The 14,716-nt window shown below is 40.3% G+C and overlaps 1 protein-coding gene and 1 long non-coding RNA gene across 2 annotated transcripts; one reads left to right on the top strand and one right to left on the bottom strand.

Moving 5' to 3' along the window:
• Positions 1–1,384: 1,384 nt before the first annotated feature.
• Positions 1,385–1,973, bottom strand: LOC145064130 (AP-2 complex subunit alpha-1-like). The gene is made up of 4 exons (XM_079011640.1): positions 1,911–1,973; positions 1,737–1,843; positions 1,560–1,664; positions 1,385–1,475 (listed from the first exon to the last, which is right to left on the bottom strand). Exons 1-4 carry the CDS (start codon positions 1,971–1,973, stop codon positions 1,385–1,387), a joined length of 366 nt encoding a protein of 121 aa, XP_078867766.1.
• A 38-nt stretch (positions 1,974–2,011) lies between these two features.
• On the top strand, positions 2,012–3,376 carry LOC145063054 (uncharacterized). Its single transcript, XR_013687825.1, has 3 exons — positions 2,012–2,501; positions 2,746–3,027; positions 3,116–3,376. It is a non-coding gene; the product is annotated as an uncharacterized LOC145063054 (long non-coding RNA).
• Positions 3,377–14,716: the final 11,340 nt, after the last annotated feature.

Raw genomic sequence — 14,716 nt, 5'->3', positions numbered from 1 at the left:
AACTACACTTCTGGCCTTGAGTGCAGCTAGTTTTTTTTTTAGTTTGGTCCCAAAATGTCCTCTTTCACTTGCTAAAGATTTAGGCTTCCAGCTACTCTCTGATGATATTGATATCAGACATTCAAGGAATGGTAAGGCGTAGATGGCATTTGTATTTTCATTTCGTATAACTTTCTGTTTAGCTCCTTTTACCTGTTTACTTTTTTTTTCTGTCCACTCATTGGTTTTTATTCTTCTTTTACCCAGTTTCAATGATCTACATGATGGATTGCACAGAAAATGACTGTAGTTCACTACTCAAGTCATCAACTAAAGTACTTGATATCCCTTGATTTTGGCTAGTGTATGTATTTGTAAATTCAATTAAAAGTTTTGATATGTGTATATCATGTTCCATGTTAGAGGCATGGGATATCATGTTTACATCTATGAAATGTTGACTACATGTTCATCTCAATGGTTTACTTAGATTTCATGTCTTGTATCTGTATCAGTTCTTAGTAGAACTTTTTTTTAACAATGGAGAAGGATGGATAAGCCAAAAAGGAATCACGGGTGGCTATGATTCTGTTTTCCATCAGATCTATAGTCATATTGTAAAAATCATACCTTGAGCTATAGAACTCAAACGGACCCCAAACCAGTTCCCAAAGTTCACAAATTGAGTTGGCTAACTTTCTTAAGCAGCCCAACTTCACTGGTAAGGACGTTATCTATGTGCAAGAATGGAATGTTTGCTGTTAGGTCTGATCCGGGTCTGTTCTGATATGTCATTTTGTTTTCATCATTTATAAGGCTTGGAAAAGGATCCAGAGTGATTCCAAGTTTCTATATGTTCCTGATATTATGAATTTAAGATCTGGAGCAGATGGGGTGTTATTTCCAATTATAAATTGGTTAGAATTGATCCAGACTCCAGATCAGTGGGCAGTCACCAGCTTTTACTAGTGTTGTGATTGTCCACAATGTAAATTTTATATCCGGAGCTTGGGAAATGCTTTTCATTCAATTCCAACTCTGAGACTTTCATTTGTATGTTCTTTACTTCTCTGAATTTTGGTATGGACGAATTCTACTCACAAGTTGGGTAGAATTGGCCAACCTCACTTGACTATCTTGTTGGAGATAGAAGTGATACACCTTTTTGTAAAATTCATATTTAATTCATCCTTTGGAGTTAGAAGGAGTTCTTTATAGTTCTGGAATCCTGAACAATCATAGTTTTCTATAAAATTTAGTTAAAGCTATGTTTCTGTTTTAGATTTTGGAGTAAATCCGTTTTGAACAGCAGGTCTGTTTTAGAGACCTTGCTGTGATTACTCTTTTCTCAACTCATAGCTTCATTACTTCTCCTTTCTAACCTTTAGTCCTTCTAAGATGGGTTTTAAAAGTTTAAAATTTTTGCAAGTGTGCTATTGAAAATGAATAGCTGTACAGCTCTTTGTTGTATCTCAGTATCAATGCATGTTTCATATCTGTCAATGTGTGTGAAATTAAATATTATCAAATTTTGCATATACAAAAAAAAAACGTGTAGCTCCTATTTATTATAAACTCACTTGCTGAATATTGCCCAGATCTGGTTTTGTAATTCGGGATCTGGTGGTTGAGAGTGCATCAAAATCTTTGCGTATGTTGAGAGAAGAATGGATATTGTTGGAGTCCTGTAGAAACAAAAAAAAAATAGATGATGATCACAAAAGAAAACATAGATGTATGGAAATAGAAATACTCACGATACAGTAGGAAGCTTCTCATGTATAATGACAAAAATGTCCTTTGGGCTACACCCAGGTCGTCTGGCCAAAAGATGGCTGTATTCTCCAAGCAGATAAGCGCTAACCTGCATAATGACATTAGCATACAGTTGTCTATATTTGTGTAGGAAATATAAGATATAATCTACATACCTTCACCATTGTCTCATGTATTGCAGGCTTATCAAGATTATTCTCTAGCTTTGAGAGCTGCATAAGGCTAATGATTAAAAAAAGAAAAGTGAGTCAGTAGTAAGTCCTATGAACTTTAATAATGCAGATACCAATCTACATTCTACAATACCAAATTAATTAGAATATTCATGAATCAGAATGGAGATTCTAAAGATCATCATCCAAATGCACCAAAATTTAGAGTAAGATCGAACCACTATTAATGAAGGTATTCTACTGGGCTAGGATGCTTGTTGTTTGGATATGGAGCCATGGAAGAACTTGGACCCTTCCGTGTTAACAGTGATGGAAAAACACTCTACCCCAACCACTATGCATGGAACAATGGTAACAAAAATTCCTTTAATTACTATGTCCCATTCACATCACTTATAATCTTAGTCCCTGTCATGCTGGTGCATGCCTAACCCTATAAAACCTTTGCTTTTGAGGTACTAATTGTTTTCTCCTGGAATTTTTTTTGCCTGAGATTTTTTGCTGCCAGCTATCCCTTCGGGACCACTCTTATGTATTATGTTAAAAGCACCAATTCAGAAATTTGCTGATTATGTAAGTCAGCTTTCCTCTTCCTTTTTGCTTTTTATTATTTATGCACCCTTATGCCACAAATCTCTTTATTTATCATACTAAATATGCAACCATCCCTTATTTTACTCCTAACTTGTTGTATAATTCATTCATGTCAGCTGCATATATGTTGCATAAAATAAATTGGTAAAAGTAGACATGTGAATTATGCATCTGTTATCTCAAATCTTACATTTATTTTTATTTATGTTATTGTTTTTTCCAGCTTTTAGGTGTTGGTGTCAAGCTTGTTGGCAATACAGTGTGGAGTACCCTCTTTCATCAATTCTTAATGGTGATGTCACGTGAGAAATCATTTTTCTTTTTGTTAAACAAGTCTTTATTATCATGTATTAGGTCATACCATGGGTAAAAACAGCCTTGCCCCTGGTTCCGGGGTTGTCACAAAATACTTGACTTTTTAACTTTGTTTGTGGTTTCATTTAGTAATAATCCTTCTGAGGGGGTGTTTGTTGGGCTGCTTCTTTCAATGTCATTAACAACAGTGGTAAGTAAAATCTTACTACTATGAACCTCTTTTGCTTAAACCTACCTTATTGACCTGTAGCTGATTAAACATTAAATTAATTATGCAGGTTTTGAAGTTTTTGATGGAAAAGAATAGTGTTAATGCTCTTCATAGAAAAGTATGTTGGTATTTTAGGAAATTTGGCTAATAATTTAGTTAATTATATAAAAAATGTTGAAATCTTACATTTGTCTACTATTGGAATGATTATTTGTAGTATTACATTTGTCTACTATTCGAATGATTATTTGTATAACATTAACTTTTGTGCAATGCATTGTATTATTTGTATATGGTATTTTATTTTCCATTATGTGACATAAAATGCAAATTTAATATGAAAATAAGTAAATCCATAAATAATTTTTTTTTTAATTTAAAATTACGATACGCAAAAATGTGTGTCATCTTCATTTATGACATGGCCTTTCTTGACAGGGGCTTTCTTGATACGCATTGCGTGTCATTAACACGCGCGTCGTAAGGTTACGACACGCGAATGCGTGTCGTCTTCCTTTATGACAGAGCCTTCCTTGATACGCATTGCGTGTCGTAACCGCGCGTCGTAAATGCGTGTCGTAAATGCGCGTCGTAAATGCGCGTCGTCTATCTTTATGACATGGCCTTCCTTGACACGCATTTGCGCGTCGTCTGAGCCATTTACGACGCGCAATGAGCGTCGTAAAAGGCCTTTTTTCTTGTAGTGATAGGGAGTGTGCATCTATTTCCACTGCTACCAAATGGGCCATATCAAGACTATCTATCCTCTTCTAAACCCAACAGGCACAATAAATGCTCAAACACCTGCAACATTAAAGTTAAATGACGGAAGACGAGGCAGATTTGATGCCCCAAGGGTCAAAGGGCAAGCCTTTCAACTCATAACATAGGAATCAAAGGTAGTATCAGAGAACATGGTTGATTGTTCTTCTGATTGAGGGAAAGCTCTGGCATGAGTGAGATCATGTCGTAGAAGTCAATAATACTCTTCGCCTTCAACTAATGTAATAAATGTATAACGACAATATTATAATAAATATGGGATGTTTGCTTTACACCTAGTTGCTAGTGATAAGGATAGTCAAACGTATGCATTAGTTTATTTCCAAACAACCTATGCATATCCTACTTTAATGAAGTCACTTGTGAAGAATACAAGTAGTAGTAGTACGATAGGAATATAGAAGGTCATTGGATATAATAAACATGAGTTTCTACAAATTCAAAAAGGAACTACAAATTATATAATCGAATCCATCTTAAACTTTGATTAGTAACAAATAGTAGCAGATAATGGGTCAACCCCAAGTGAGGGAGAGCAACCCTTAAGGAAGAAGTACAAGGAGCAGCTTAACTTTTGGTTTCGACACCAAGGTGTAGGAGTGGCAACACAATTAGGTGGAGATTGTTCATTTCATATTCGTCATAAGGAATACGACCCAAATAGATAGTAGTTTTCATTTAGGTTTAGGGTAAGGAAAGTCTCCTGCTAAGATTATCTATAGGCTATGAGCTTCTTGCTTCTTAAGGAAAGGTTTTCTCTTTCCTCCGAAACATCATATTGGATTTAGTAAATTACCAAATTCCTAGGTAAAACTCAAACAACCAAGAGGACCCGATAAGTTTGTAGGATGTAGGATTTATCCTCGCAATAGAGGATCGGTAGATAAGAAATTCAGTAGATTGCATAGATCACTATAAAAAGCATCAAGTACTCAATACATATACAATACTTATAAATTTAATTCAAACCATAGTAAGGATTTAGTAAACCCGTTAGTTAAATTTCAGGTTGCTAGGACACCTTAACTAAGTAGATAAGCTACCTACAATCTAGGACCGTAAGTGGTTTAAGGTTATGTAATAGAAAATATCATAGGACACATAATAAATAGTACATTGTAAGCCTTTTATAAAGGCACGTCCTTGAAAGTGATTTCCACTAGGACTTCATAGATAATTTTCGCTAGCTACTCGCATTAAAACAAGTCAAAAGTGTTCCTAGTCAACAAAATGAATCAACATTTCACGTCTGAATGTGACCATTCATCATAAAATATTAATCCAGGGAGTCCCAATCGTTGAGTTCCCAGTTTTGGAAGACTTCGTGAGGATCTCAGGAGTACGTCTAAGTTAGAAAATAAACTTCTATGAGATATGTAGATGCAACAATTTCGACTATATCTTGATAACTCTCGTAAGATAGCGTCTAGGTGTGCTAGGAGTATGATTTCAGGGATGAAATCATTGTAAGTTGGGGAGACTTGTAACACCTTGTTTTTACCATTCCATAGGATTCAATTTACACCATCATTTATAAGATTAAAATTATAAATATATTACTTGTTAGCCCATGTAATTATCATCGATACGATTTTCACAAATATATAAAATGATTAGATCCGCCTTCGTATGATGAAGTTATGCTTCTTCGAAGTATCACAATTTAACCTACACGACTCTGCGTATCATAAAAAGTAATTTTTTGATAAATCACTTTTTACCCTAAGAGATCTAAATAAAATTCAAAGTAGTTGTTAAACTAAGAGCATGCACATATGTAACGACCCAATTTTCAACAGAAATTTTTTTCAAATTTTTTATTAATCAAACACATTCCATAAACCAAGAAATCCCAAAAAAATTGTTTTCAAATCCACATTCATTACAACTTTATTTAAAAACATCAGAGTGTCCCGCAAAATGCATGTGTGAGAGTGCACACCGCGCCATCACGCTTTGCCCTTGCCCTTGGGATCCGATGTACCTGAAAAAAATCCACAACCTGTAAGCTAATGCTTAGTGAGTTCCCCAGAGCATATCCCACACACAATCCACATAACACATATCATATTAGCTATAAAGCTACACATACCACATAAGCCATGCAAACATAAACCTGTAAGGATGTCGTAAGCTCCCCCAAGGTCTTACACCTTCGTGCCATGGGCTACCCTACATGGTCTTTACCTAGGAATGCCATGGGCTACCTCATATGGTCTTATAGCCAATTGCCACGGGCTTCCCCCGGGGTCTTTCATGCAATAACATACATAATCAACCTAGCCTATCATGTCTCAGAAGTATCTAACATGCTACATACACATACATAAACCTGTAAGGAAGTCGTGGGCTCCCCCAAGGTCATACACCATCGTTCCATGGGCTACCCCACATGGTCTTTACCTGGGAATGACATGGTCTACCCCACATGGTCTTATATCCAATTGCCACGGGCTGCTCCCGGGGTCTTTCATGCAATAACATACAATCAATAGCATACCACATATCTCTACAAACGCTAATGTACCACATAAAATAAAATAGGCCGGCCTTGGTACCTTAGATCCATTGGTATGGTGAGAAGACTCACCTCTATCTGTAGAATCCGAAGGCTGCTCTCCTAACAATCCATAGACACTCGTGCCGAACAATAATAATATTACCCAATGTTAGGATCAAAAACCATCTAAGTAGGGAACCCAAATCCCCAAGTCCTTTCACAAAAGCCCAAAAGGTATTTCTTAGCTAATCGGCCCAAAGTTCATATCCAAATCCATTAATGGTCATCATGGCCCAATAAATCCTAATCATAACATCCATGGTCGAAAATAGATAAATTGCCCCCTAACCCCAAAACAAGACCACGCCCAATGACTAATTGAGGCTCAAAAGCTCAAAGGCCCAAAACAAATCCAATTCCATCTGTTGTGTGTACGCTTAGCGTACCACCCTGGTATACGCAGCGTACTGAGTCCCTTGGTCTTACGCGCTGCTTACGCTAGCTTACACCTAGCATACTGACTGGTTAAGCGCTTTCTCCATTAAGTGCTTAATACTCAATTTTCTCACATCCAATAGTTAGATCAAATCTTATTAAGACGACCTAGGGCGTAAAGTTGGCAACTTTATGCATTTGCATGTCTCATATGTTCCCAACAACCCCATTAAGACCTTTTTAAGGTTTCTAATCCATGCATGAGGTGGAAACACCCATCAAGACTTCATTTTTATGTTATAAATGGACCAAAGGACCTCAGATCTAACGTTTCCAACCTCTGGAGTTGCACAACTCACAAGAGGAGTTCCAAAACCAACAAAACGGACCAAAATAGAAAACCTTGACTAGATCTGATGAATAAGATGGAAAGATCAAAGCTTTATACCTCCAGAAGCTCCTCAAGGTGAACTAGGTGCAGATTCTTGAAGCCCTATGTCACTCCAAGCTTGCTTGACAAGTTCTCCTTCTTGAATGGACATTAAAGTAGCCCCAAATGCACTCTCTAAACTCAAGAATTATGTCACAAACTCTCTCTGGAGTAGAAGGCCAAAATAAGGTTGTGGAGGCTGCCTAGGGTTAGTCTAAGAGGCTTAAGGACGTTTAAATAGGCCTCAAGTCTGGAAATTAGGGTTTTAGATGTCTGTCACATCCGCACAACGTACTCCTGGTACGCTTAGCATACGTGCTACCCCTCCGCGATCCTTCTTGCAAAGTACACTAAGCGTACCCATAAGTATGCCCAGCATACTTAAGGGACTTATTATGCTATATTTAAGATTCTTCAAGGGCTTCAAGGTAATACCTGATTTGGAGTGTTAAAACTCTCCCCAACTTGAACTAGACTTCGTCCTCAAAGTCTGAAGCTGTGAATAGATTGGGATAATACTCTCGTATCTCCTCCTCCGGCTCCCATGTCCATTCTGAGCCCCTACAGTGCTGCCATTGCACCTTTACATGCTTCACTTCCTTGTTCCGAAGACCCTTTTTCTTCCTGTCTAAGATAGCAACCGACCTCTCGATGTAGTTCAGGCTCCCATCTACCTAAATATCATCTAGTGAAATGATTGCGGACTCATCAGTGACACACTTCCAAAGCTGAGACACGTGGAAGGGTTTATGAATCTAGCTAAGCTCCTCCGGAAGATCCAAATGATATGCCACCTTGCCAACTCGGTCCATGATCCTGAACGGGCCTATGTACCGACGCCCCAACTTGTCTCTCTTCTGAAACCTGATGATCCCTTTCCTGGGAGACACATTCAGTAACACAAAATCCCCCACCTGGAACTCAAGATCTGATCGCCACCGGTCAGCATAACTTTTCTGACAACTCTGCGCGACCCGCAGCCAGTCGTGTACCTACTGAATCAGCTCAGTAGTTTTGAGCACTACCTTAGTGCTCTCCATGACTCGGTGCCCAACCTTGTCCCAACAAACCAGATTCCTACACCTCCGACCATATAACATCTCGAATGGAGCTTGGTCGATACTTGCATGATAACTATTATTGTACGAAAACTCTACCTACGGGAGGTATGTGTCCCAACTCCCTCCAAAATCCAACACGCATGCCCGAAGCATGTCTTCCAATGTCTGGATCGTCCTCTCACTCTGGCCATCAGTTTGGGGGTGGTACGATGTGCTAAAATGTAGCTAAATGCTCAGTTCCTTGTGGAACTTCTTCCAGAACCTGGATGTAAACTGAACATCTCTGTCAAAGACTACCGACACTAGCACCCCGTCTCTATCCACCACCTCTCGTACATAAATGCCTCTGATGCTCGGCCTTTACCTTCCTATAGGTCAAGCACCGCTCCACAAACCAGGCGATCTCCCACTTCATGCAGGCCACCAATAACTCAGTCTCAAGTTTCTATATATTTTTGTAGCCTCTGGATGTATAGAGAACTTGGAATTGTGTGCCTCCTCTAGTATCCTCTGTCTCACTCCTCCATTCATCGGTACCCACACTCGGCCACAGTGTGTCAAAAGGCCACGACTATCCTTAACAAACAAAGGATATTGTCCCCGAATATGCTCTATCTTCCAATTCTCTTTCTTTACTCCCTCGACCTGGGCCTCCTTGATCATATCCAAAAATGGAGAGATCACCATTATCCTCATACAAACATTCACAATCCGGGACCCTGCAGTCTTGCGGTTCAAAGCATCGGCCACTACGTTGGACTTCCCTAGATGGTATAGGATCTCACAATCATAATCCTTCAGCACATCTAACCACCTCCTCTGTTTCATGTTGAGGTTCTGCTGATGCATCAAATACTTCAAACTCTTGTGATCAGTATAGATGGTGAACCGCACTCCATACAAGTAATGCCTCCAAATCTTGAGGGCAAACACCACTGTCCCCAGTTCCAGGTCATGAGTGGGGTAATTTGCCTCATGAGGCTTCAACTGCCTCGAGGCATAAGTTATCACGTGCCCCCTCTGCATCAGTACCGCACCTAACCCTGAAATCGATGTGTCACAATACACCACCAAATCATCTAACCCCTCGGGTAGTACCAAAATCGGAGCCTCACATAACCTCTGTCTCAGAGTCTCAAAAGCCAACTGTTGATCCGTGCCCCACCGAAATGTCACATTCTTCTTGGTCAATGGGTCAATGGCACAACAATCTTTGAGAAATCCTAGATAAATCTCCGATAATAGCCTGCTAAACCCAAGAATTACTGCCTCAACCTTGGCTGGATCAACCGAAATGCCCTCCTGGGTGATGATGTGCCCCAAAAAATGTACCTCTCGCAGCTAAAAATCATACTTAGAGAACTTGGCATATAGCCTCTCCATCCTCAGGGTCTCCAATACCTCCCTTGGATGCTGCTCATGTTGCTCCCTGGTCTTAGAATAGACAAGGATATCATCAATAAAAATGATCATCGACCGATCCAGCACCAGTCTACATACCTTGTTCATGAGATCCATGAACGTTGTTGGGGAATTAGTGAGCCCAAACGGAATCACCACAAACATGTAATGCCCATACCGAGTCCTGAAAGCTGTCTTCAGTATGTCCTCATCCCAAATTCTCATCTGATGATACCCCGACAAAGATCAATCTTGGAAAACAAAGATGCACCCTGCAGCTAATCAAACAAATCATCGATCCACGACAATGGATAATGATTCTTCAGCCTTAGTTTGTTCAGCTCTTGGTAATCAATGCACATTCTTCCATCCTTCTTTTTCACGAACATGATTGGTGCTCCCCACAGGGAACTGCTCGGACGGATGAACCCTCAGTCTAGCAGCTCCTGAAGCTGCATAGATAAATCATGCATCTCGAGTGGTGCCAAACGGTATGGTGCCTTCACTATCAGAGCAGCACCCAACACCAAATCGATGCAAAACTCCACCTATCTCTCCAGAGGCACTCCTGGTAGCTCTTCAGGAAATACATCCCAAAATTCCTTTATGACTGGCACAATACCCACATCTGTCGCAGTCTCCACCCTCGTATTTGAGATATAAGCCAGAATTCCCATACATCCCTGTTGAGGAAATCTCCTAACCCTCTCAGCCGAACAAATAGTTGGCCCCTGCGAGGCCCTCTCACCATGTATAACCATTTCTCCCCCACTTGGTGTTCGAACCCTCACCAGCTGGCTCTTGCAAGCAATCATGGCCCCATTCGCCCCTAACCAGTCCATCCTGATAGTCATCTTCAACCCTCACAACGGTATCGGGTCTAGATCAACGCGGAACCTCTCGCCAAGCACATTCAAGACACAGTCCTAATACACCCTCGCATTACTCACAGTGCAGTCATCTGTAATTTCTACCTAGAGCGGGGAATCCAAAGTTCTCGTCGTGTCCTGAAACGTATTGCTAAGTGCAAGAGACACGAACGATCGCGTAGCACCCGAATCAAATAAAACATGAGCAAACATAACATTGACCAAAATGGTCCCCATACAAGCATAAAGTACACATAAGTCATACAAATAATAAGAATAGAGAATAATAGTCACATACCAGCCACAACATCTGGCGTTGCCCAAGCCTCCTCGGTAGTCAGCTGAAATGTGCGACTGTTTACCATTGGGGCATCCTCCTTAGTAGGGTGGCCATCGGTGATCCTCATTGTGGCAGATGCAGGCACCACCACTTCTCCTCCCCCTCCCTATAACCTCGGACAGTCGGCCTTTTATGGTCATTCTGGTTGTAGTGGAAACATATCAAGCCTTTCTTGGGGTAATCCTTGCTCAAATGGCCCTGCTAACCACAAGAGTAACATCTCGATATCCCTGCTGTCTGACAAGCCCTACCGTGTGATTTACCGCACCTGGCACATCATCCCTGGCTCTGTTGGCCCTGCTAGAAGTTTCTAAGGTCTTACGCTTCTTAGCCTGACCCACCGCTGCTTGTGCCTTCTTCGGCTTCCTCTTGGTGCGGAAGTCTAACTCTATCTCTCATTCCTGGACCTTCTCCACCATCTCATTCAGGGTTTTGCACCCTGTAAAGCTCACAAACTCCCGAATATCAACCCGCAGCATGGAATGATATCTTGTCCTCCGCATCTCCTCATCGGTAGCGTACTGTGGGATAAACAAAGCTCACTCCCGAAACATGGTGGTGATCCCTGTCACAGTCTCGATGGTCTGCTGAAGGTCATGAAACTCTCTCACAAGCTGTTGCACCTCATTGGCTAGTGCAAACTCCAAGTCAAATCGCCGAACGAACTCGACCCATGTCATCCCAACCACACCGTCTGCTACCGCCTGGCTAGTAAGCTTGCCCCACCAATCTCCGGCCCTGTCTCTTAGCATGCAAGAAGCAAATCCAACCTTTTCCGCATTTGGGAAAGAACTCGTACGGTGGGCATTCTAAATATCCGTCACCAAACATCGGCTAACAATGGGGTCCCTGACCTCGAAAAACTCTAGTGCCCCGCATGCCTTGAACTCCCTGAATGAGGGAGTCCGGGCCCCAACCTGACCTGCATTAATATCAGCTCTAAATGCCCTGAGCCTCTCCTCCATAATCTCCATCATACCCTCATTGACCGTCCCAAAGATGAATAGTGTAGCACAAAGGATGCCCCTCGTAACCTCGGCTGCAATAAGCTCACGCAGCCTCTCGTCAATGACATCGGTAGTGTCGCCTGATCCACCCCCAGATTTAGATCCCGATCCTAATCCCCCAGTCCCATGTCGTGTCACCATCATATTGTACTGTAATACCATAAAAGATAATCATCAGGATATCCATAGCATGGATCTTCCCACACTGGCCCTCCTTAGAGCTCCCAGGTCTAAAGTTGATTTGGGTATAGGTCCTGCGCTTTCAGTAGTACGGGCCCAATACTACCTTCTACACCTACCTGGACATTTCCCCAAAGCTCTATCTGAAAACTCCAATTCGTCCCAAAATAAGCCATATCCCACAGACTACCACATACATCAAATCCCAGGTTGTCTAAGAGTTGCTCTACTCACATCAATCAGACCGATCATCACAGGTTGCTTTAATGCATGCAAATTTTACACATAAAAGGATCAAATAGACTTTCGAATAAAAGATTCTACCCTAGGACCACAACCAAACAAGGAACAGCAAATAAGGCCAAATCAATCATTATGAGGCTATAAGCTCCTAACTGTATATAATTTTAAAAGCATACATATAGCAAGGTCCATATGATTAACAAAGTTCAAACATGTGTATAACATGGCTAACATATTGGGAAACTACTTACTTGGCTCGGCTGATCACGTGTGTTGCACTCTCATCTTTTCCTTTCCTTAAAAGATTTTTCATTCTATTTTTGAAAACAATTTTACCATTTCCTTAGTTTGAGTTCTAACACACCCAAAAGGGTGCCTGAAACCCTCAAACCAAGGATCTGATAACAACTTGTAACGACCCAATTTTCAAAAGAAAAATTTTCAGATTTTTTATTAATCAAACATATTTCCATAAACCATGAAATCCTAAAACAATTGTTTTCAAATCCACATTCATTACAACTTTATTTAAAAACATCAGAGGGTCCCGCAAAATGCCTGTGTGAGAGTGCACATCGTGCCATCACGTCTTGCCCTTGCCCTTGGGATCCGATGTACCTGAAAAATATCCACAACTGTAAGCTAATGCTTAGTGAGTTCCCTAGAGCACACCCCGCACACAATCCACATAACACATATCATATTAGTTATAAAGCTACCCATACTGTAACGCCCTTGTTTCTGGGCTTGTAATTAATAGCAATGTAATAATCTAGGTTAACCTTTGTAACCCATTTTGAAATAAAAAGAATGTATTATTTGAGTATTATGTGTTTTGTGCTTAATTGTGTGACTTAAATGAATTAAGGATAAAAATATGAGTTAAAATTAAATATTAGATAAGCCCGGTATGATACATGAAGACGTAGTGGTCGGAACGAGCTTTCTGACCTGTCGAAGTTTCGTGACAAAACTGGTACGGCACAGCGTGACGTAAATAGTGAATTTACAATAGAGTGATATTTAGCCTTAGTAATGTAAACTAAAGTCATAGAATACGTTTAACTGAAAGCGTGCATAAAAAGAACGCCCAAATCTGACTTCGTATGAGAAAGTTATGATTTTTCGAAGTTTCGACTTAGTGGTATGCAGCCCGAATAATCGATTTGACATCGAGTGGTTTTTAGCCGACACAATCTAAACGAGAATCGAAGATCTCGTCGATAGTCATCTAACGGTAAAAAGACAGACGAAAACGAACGTCGGATGAAGAAGTTATGAATTTATAACGGAGTTTTCTTGTCCCGGCTTACTAAAAATAAATAATAAAAATCAAATCAAAATTAGTCAACAGAGTCTAAACGAAAGTTGTAGATCGTATTCTCACCTATGCGTGGATATAAAGAACGTCAAAAACGGAGTTCGTATGAGGAAGATATGAATTTTTGAAGTTTATTAAATAATTAAAATATTAAATTTAATTATAAATTATGATATTATCCAAAGGGGGGGGGAGTCAGCGACTTATCCAGGTTACGCCCAGCGTAACTAAAGATTACGCCCAGCGTAATCCTTCTTCCAGCACCCTATAAATAGATGTTGAGGGCTGCCGAGTTTTGGTGCTCCATTCTTCCCTTTCTCTCGCGTTTTACCTCGTTTTGCGTGCAAGAAATACCCCGAAGCCCCAGTATCAACCCAGAGACCCGAAGCAAGTCCCAAAGCCCCGAAGATCCCGAGAAGTGCAATTCCCGAGCCGAAGCTCTGCCCGCGAGAAGCCAATTTTTGTGAAGATCTTCCAGATCTACCGAAGAATACTACTTCTACAAGCCGTAGCACTGTCCGATCATCTTCTGATCAAGTGAGTTTGTAGTTACTTTCTTTTAACTCATAATTATGAAGTATTTTATATAAAATACGTATTATGTGTATATTTTTTTGTTACATGTGTGAATGTATATTCACTTTGTTCTATCTCATAGATATGATTTGTTCTCTATGAAATACGTGTTATGTGTATGTGTCTCATTTGTTGTTTGGAATATGTATTGAATGAGAATGCTACACAGGTTTTAAACTATGTATAAAAATGTATATTTTAATCTACTAATATGTTGGGTAGAACATGGGTAGATAGTTGATGTGCGATAAACAAATGAGAGGCCTCGATGTTGTTGTTGACCTAGTCATCTAGCGGAGTATGGATGACGACGACGGACTCTTTCTAGACAGTCCAGTGGAACACTAGTAGGTTCGTAACCTGTAGGTGTTGTGAACGATGTGTTCACCAGTGTATTCTATCCCCCTCATTGTTGCCTTTAGGACATCTATTGTCAAGGAAACCCCTTTGCAGTAATGTTCGTCCCGATGAAAATCCTAGATTAGGTCCCTAGTAATAGATGTTGTTTTAGGGACGTAAAGT

This window comes from Lactuca serriola, chromosome 7, assembly GCF_051521515.1.
Source record: "Lactuca serriola cultivar US96UC23 chromosome 7, Lser_US96UC23_V15, whole genome shotgun sequence".
Classification (NCBI taxonomy): Eukaryota; Viridiplantae; Streptophyta; class Magnoliopsida; order Asterales; family Asteraceae; genus Lactuca; species Lactuca serriola.
Note: the sequence above shows the minus strand (reverse complement) of the source record. Positions and strands in the feature narration are given on the sequence as shown.

Excerpts from the sequence above, each read along its gene's own strand:
- LOC145064130 (XM_079011640.1), bottom strand. The coding sequence starts at position 1,973 with ATGCAGCTCTCAAAGCTAGAGAATAATCTTGATAAGCCTGCAATACAT. Across the intron at positions 1,844-1,910 it reads TACATGAGACAATGGTGAAG|GTTAGCGCTTATCTGCTTGG; the intron begins GTATGTAGATTA and ends GTCATTATGCAG. Across the intron at positions 1,665-1,736 it reads GAGAAGCTTCCTACTGTATC|GACTCCAACAATATCCATTC; the intron begins GTGAGTATTTCT and ends TTGTTTCTACAG.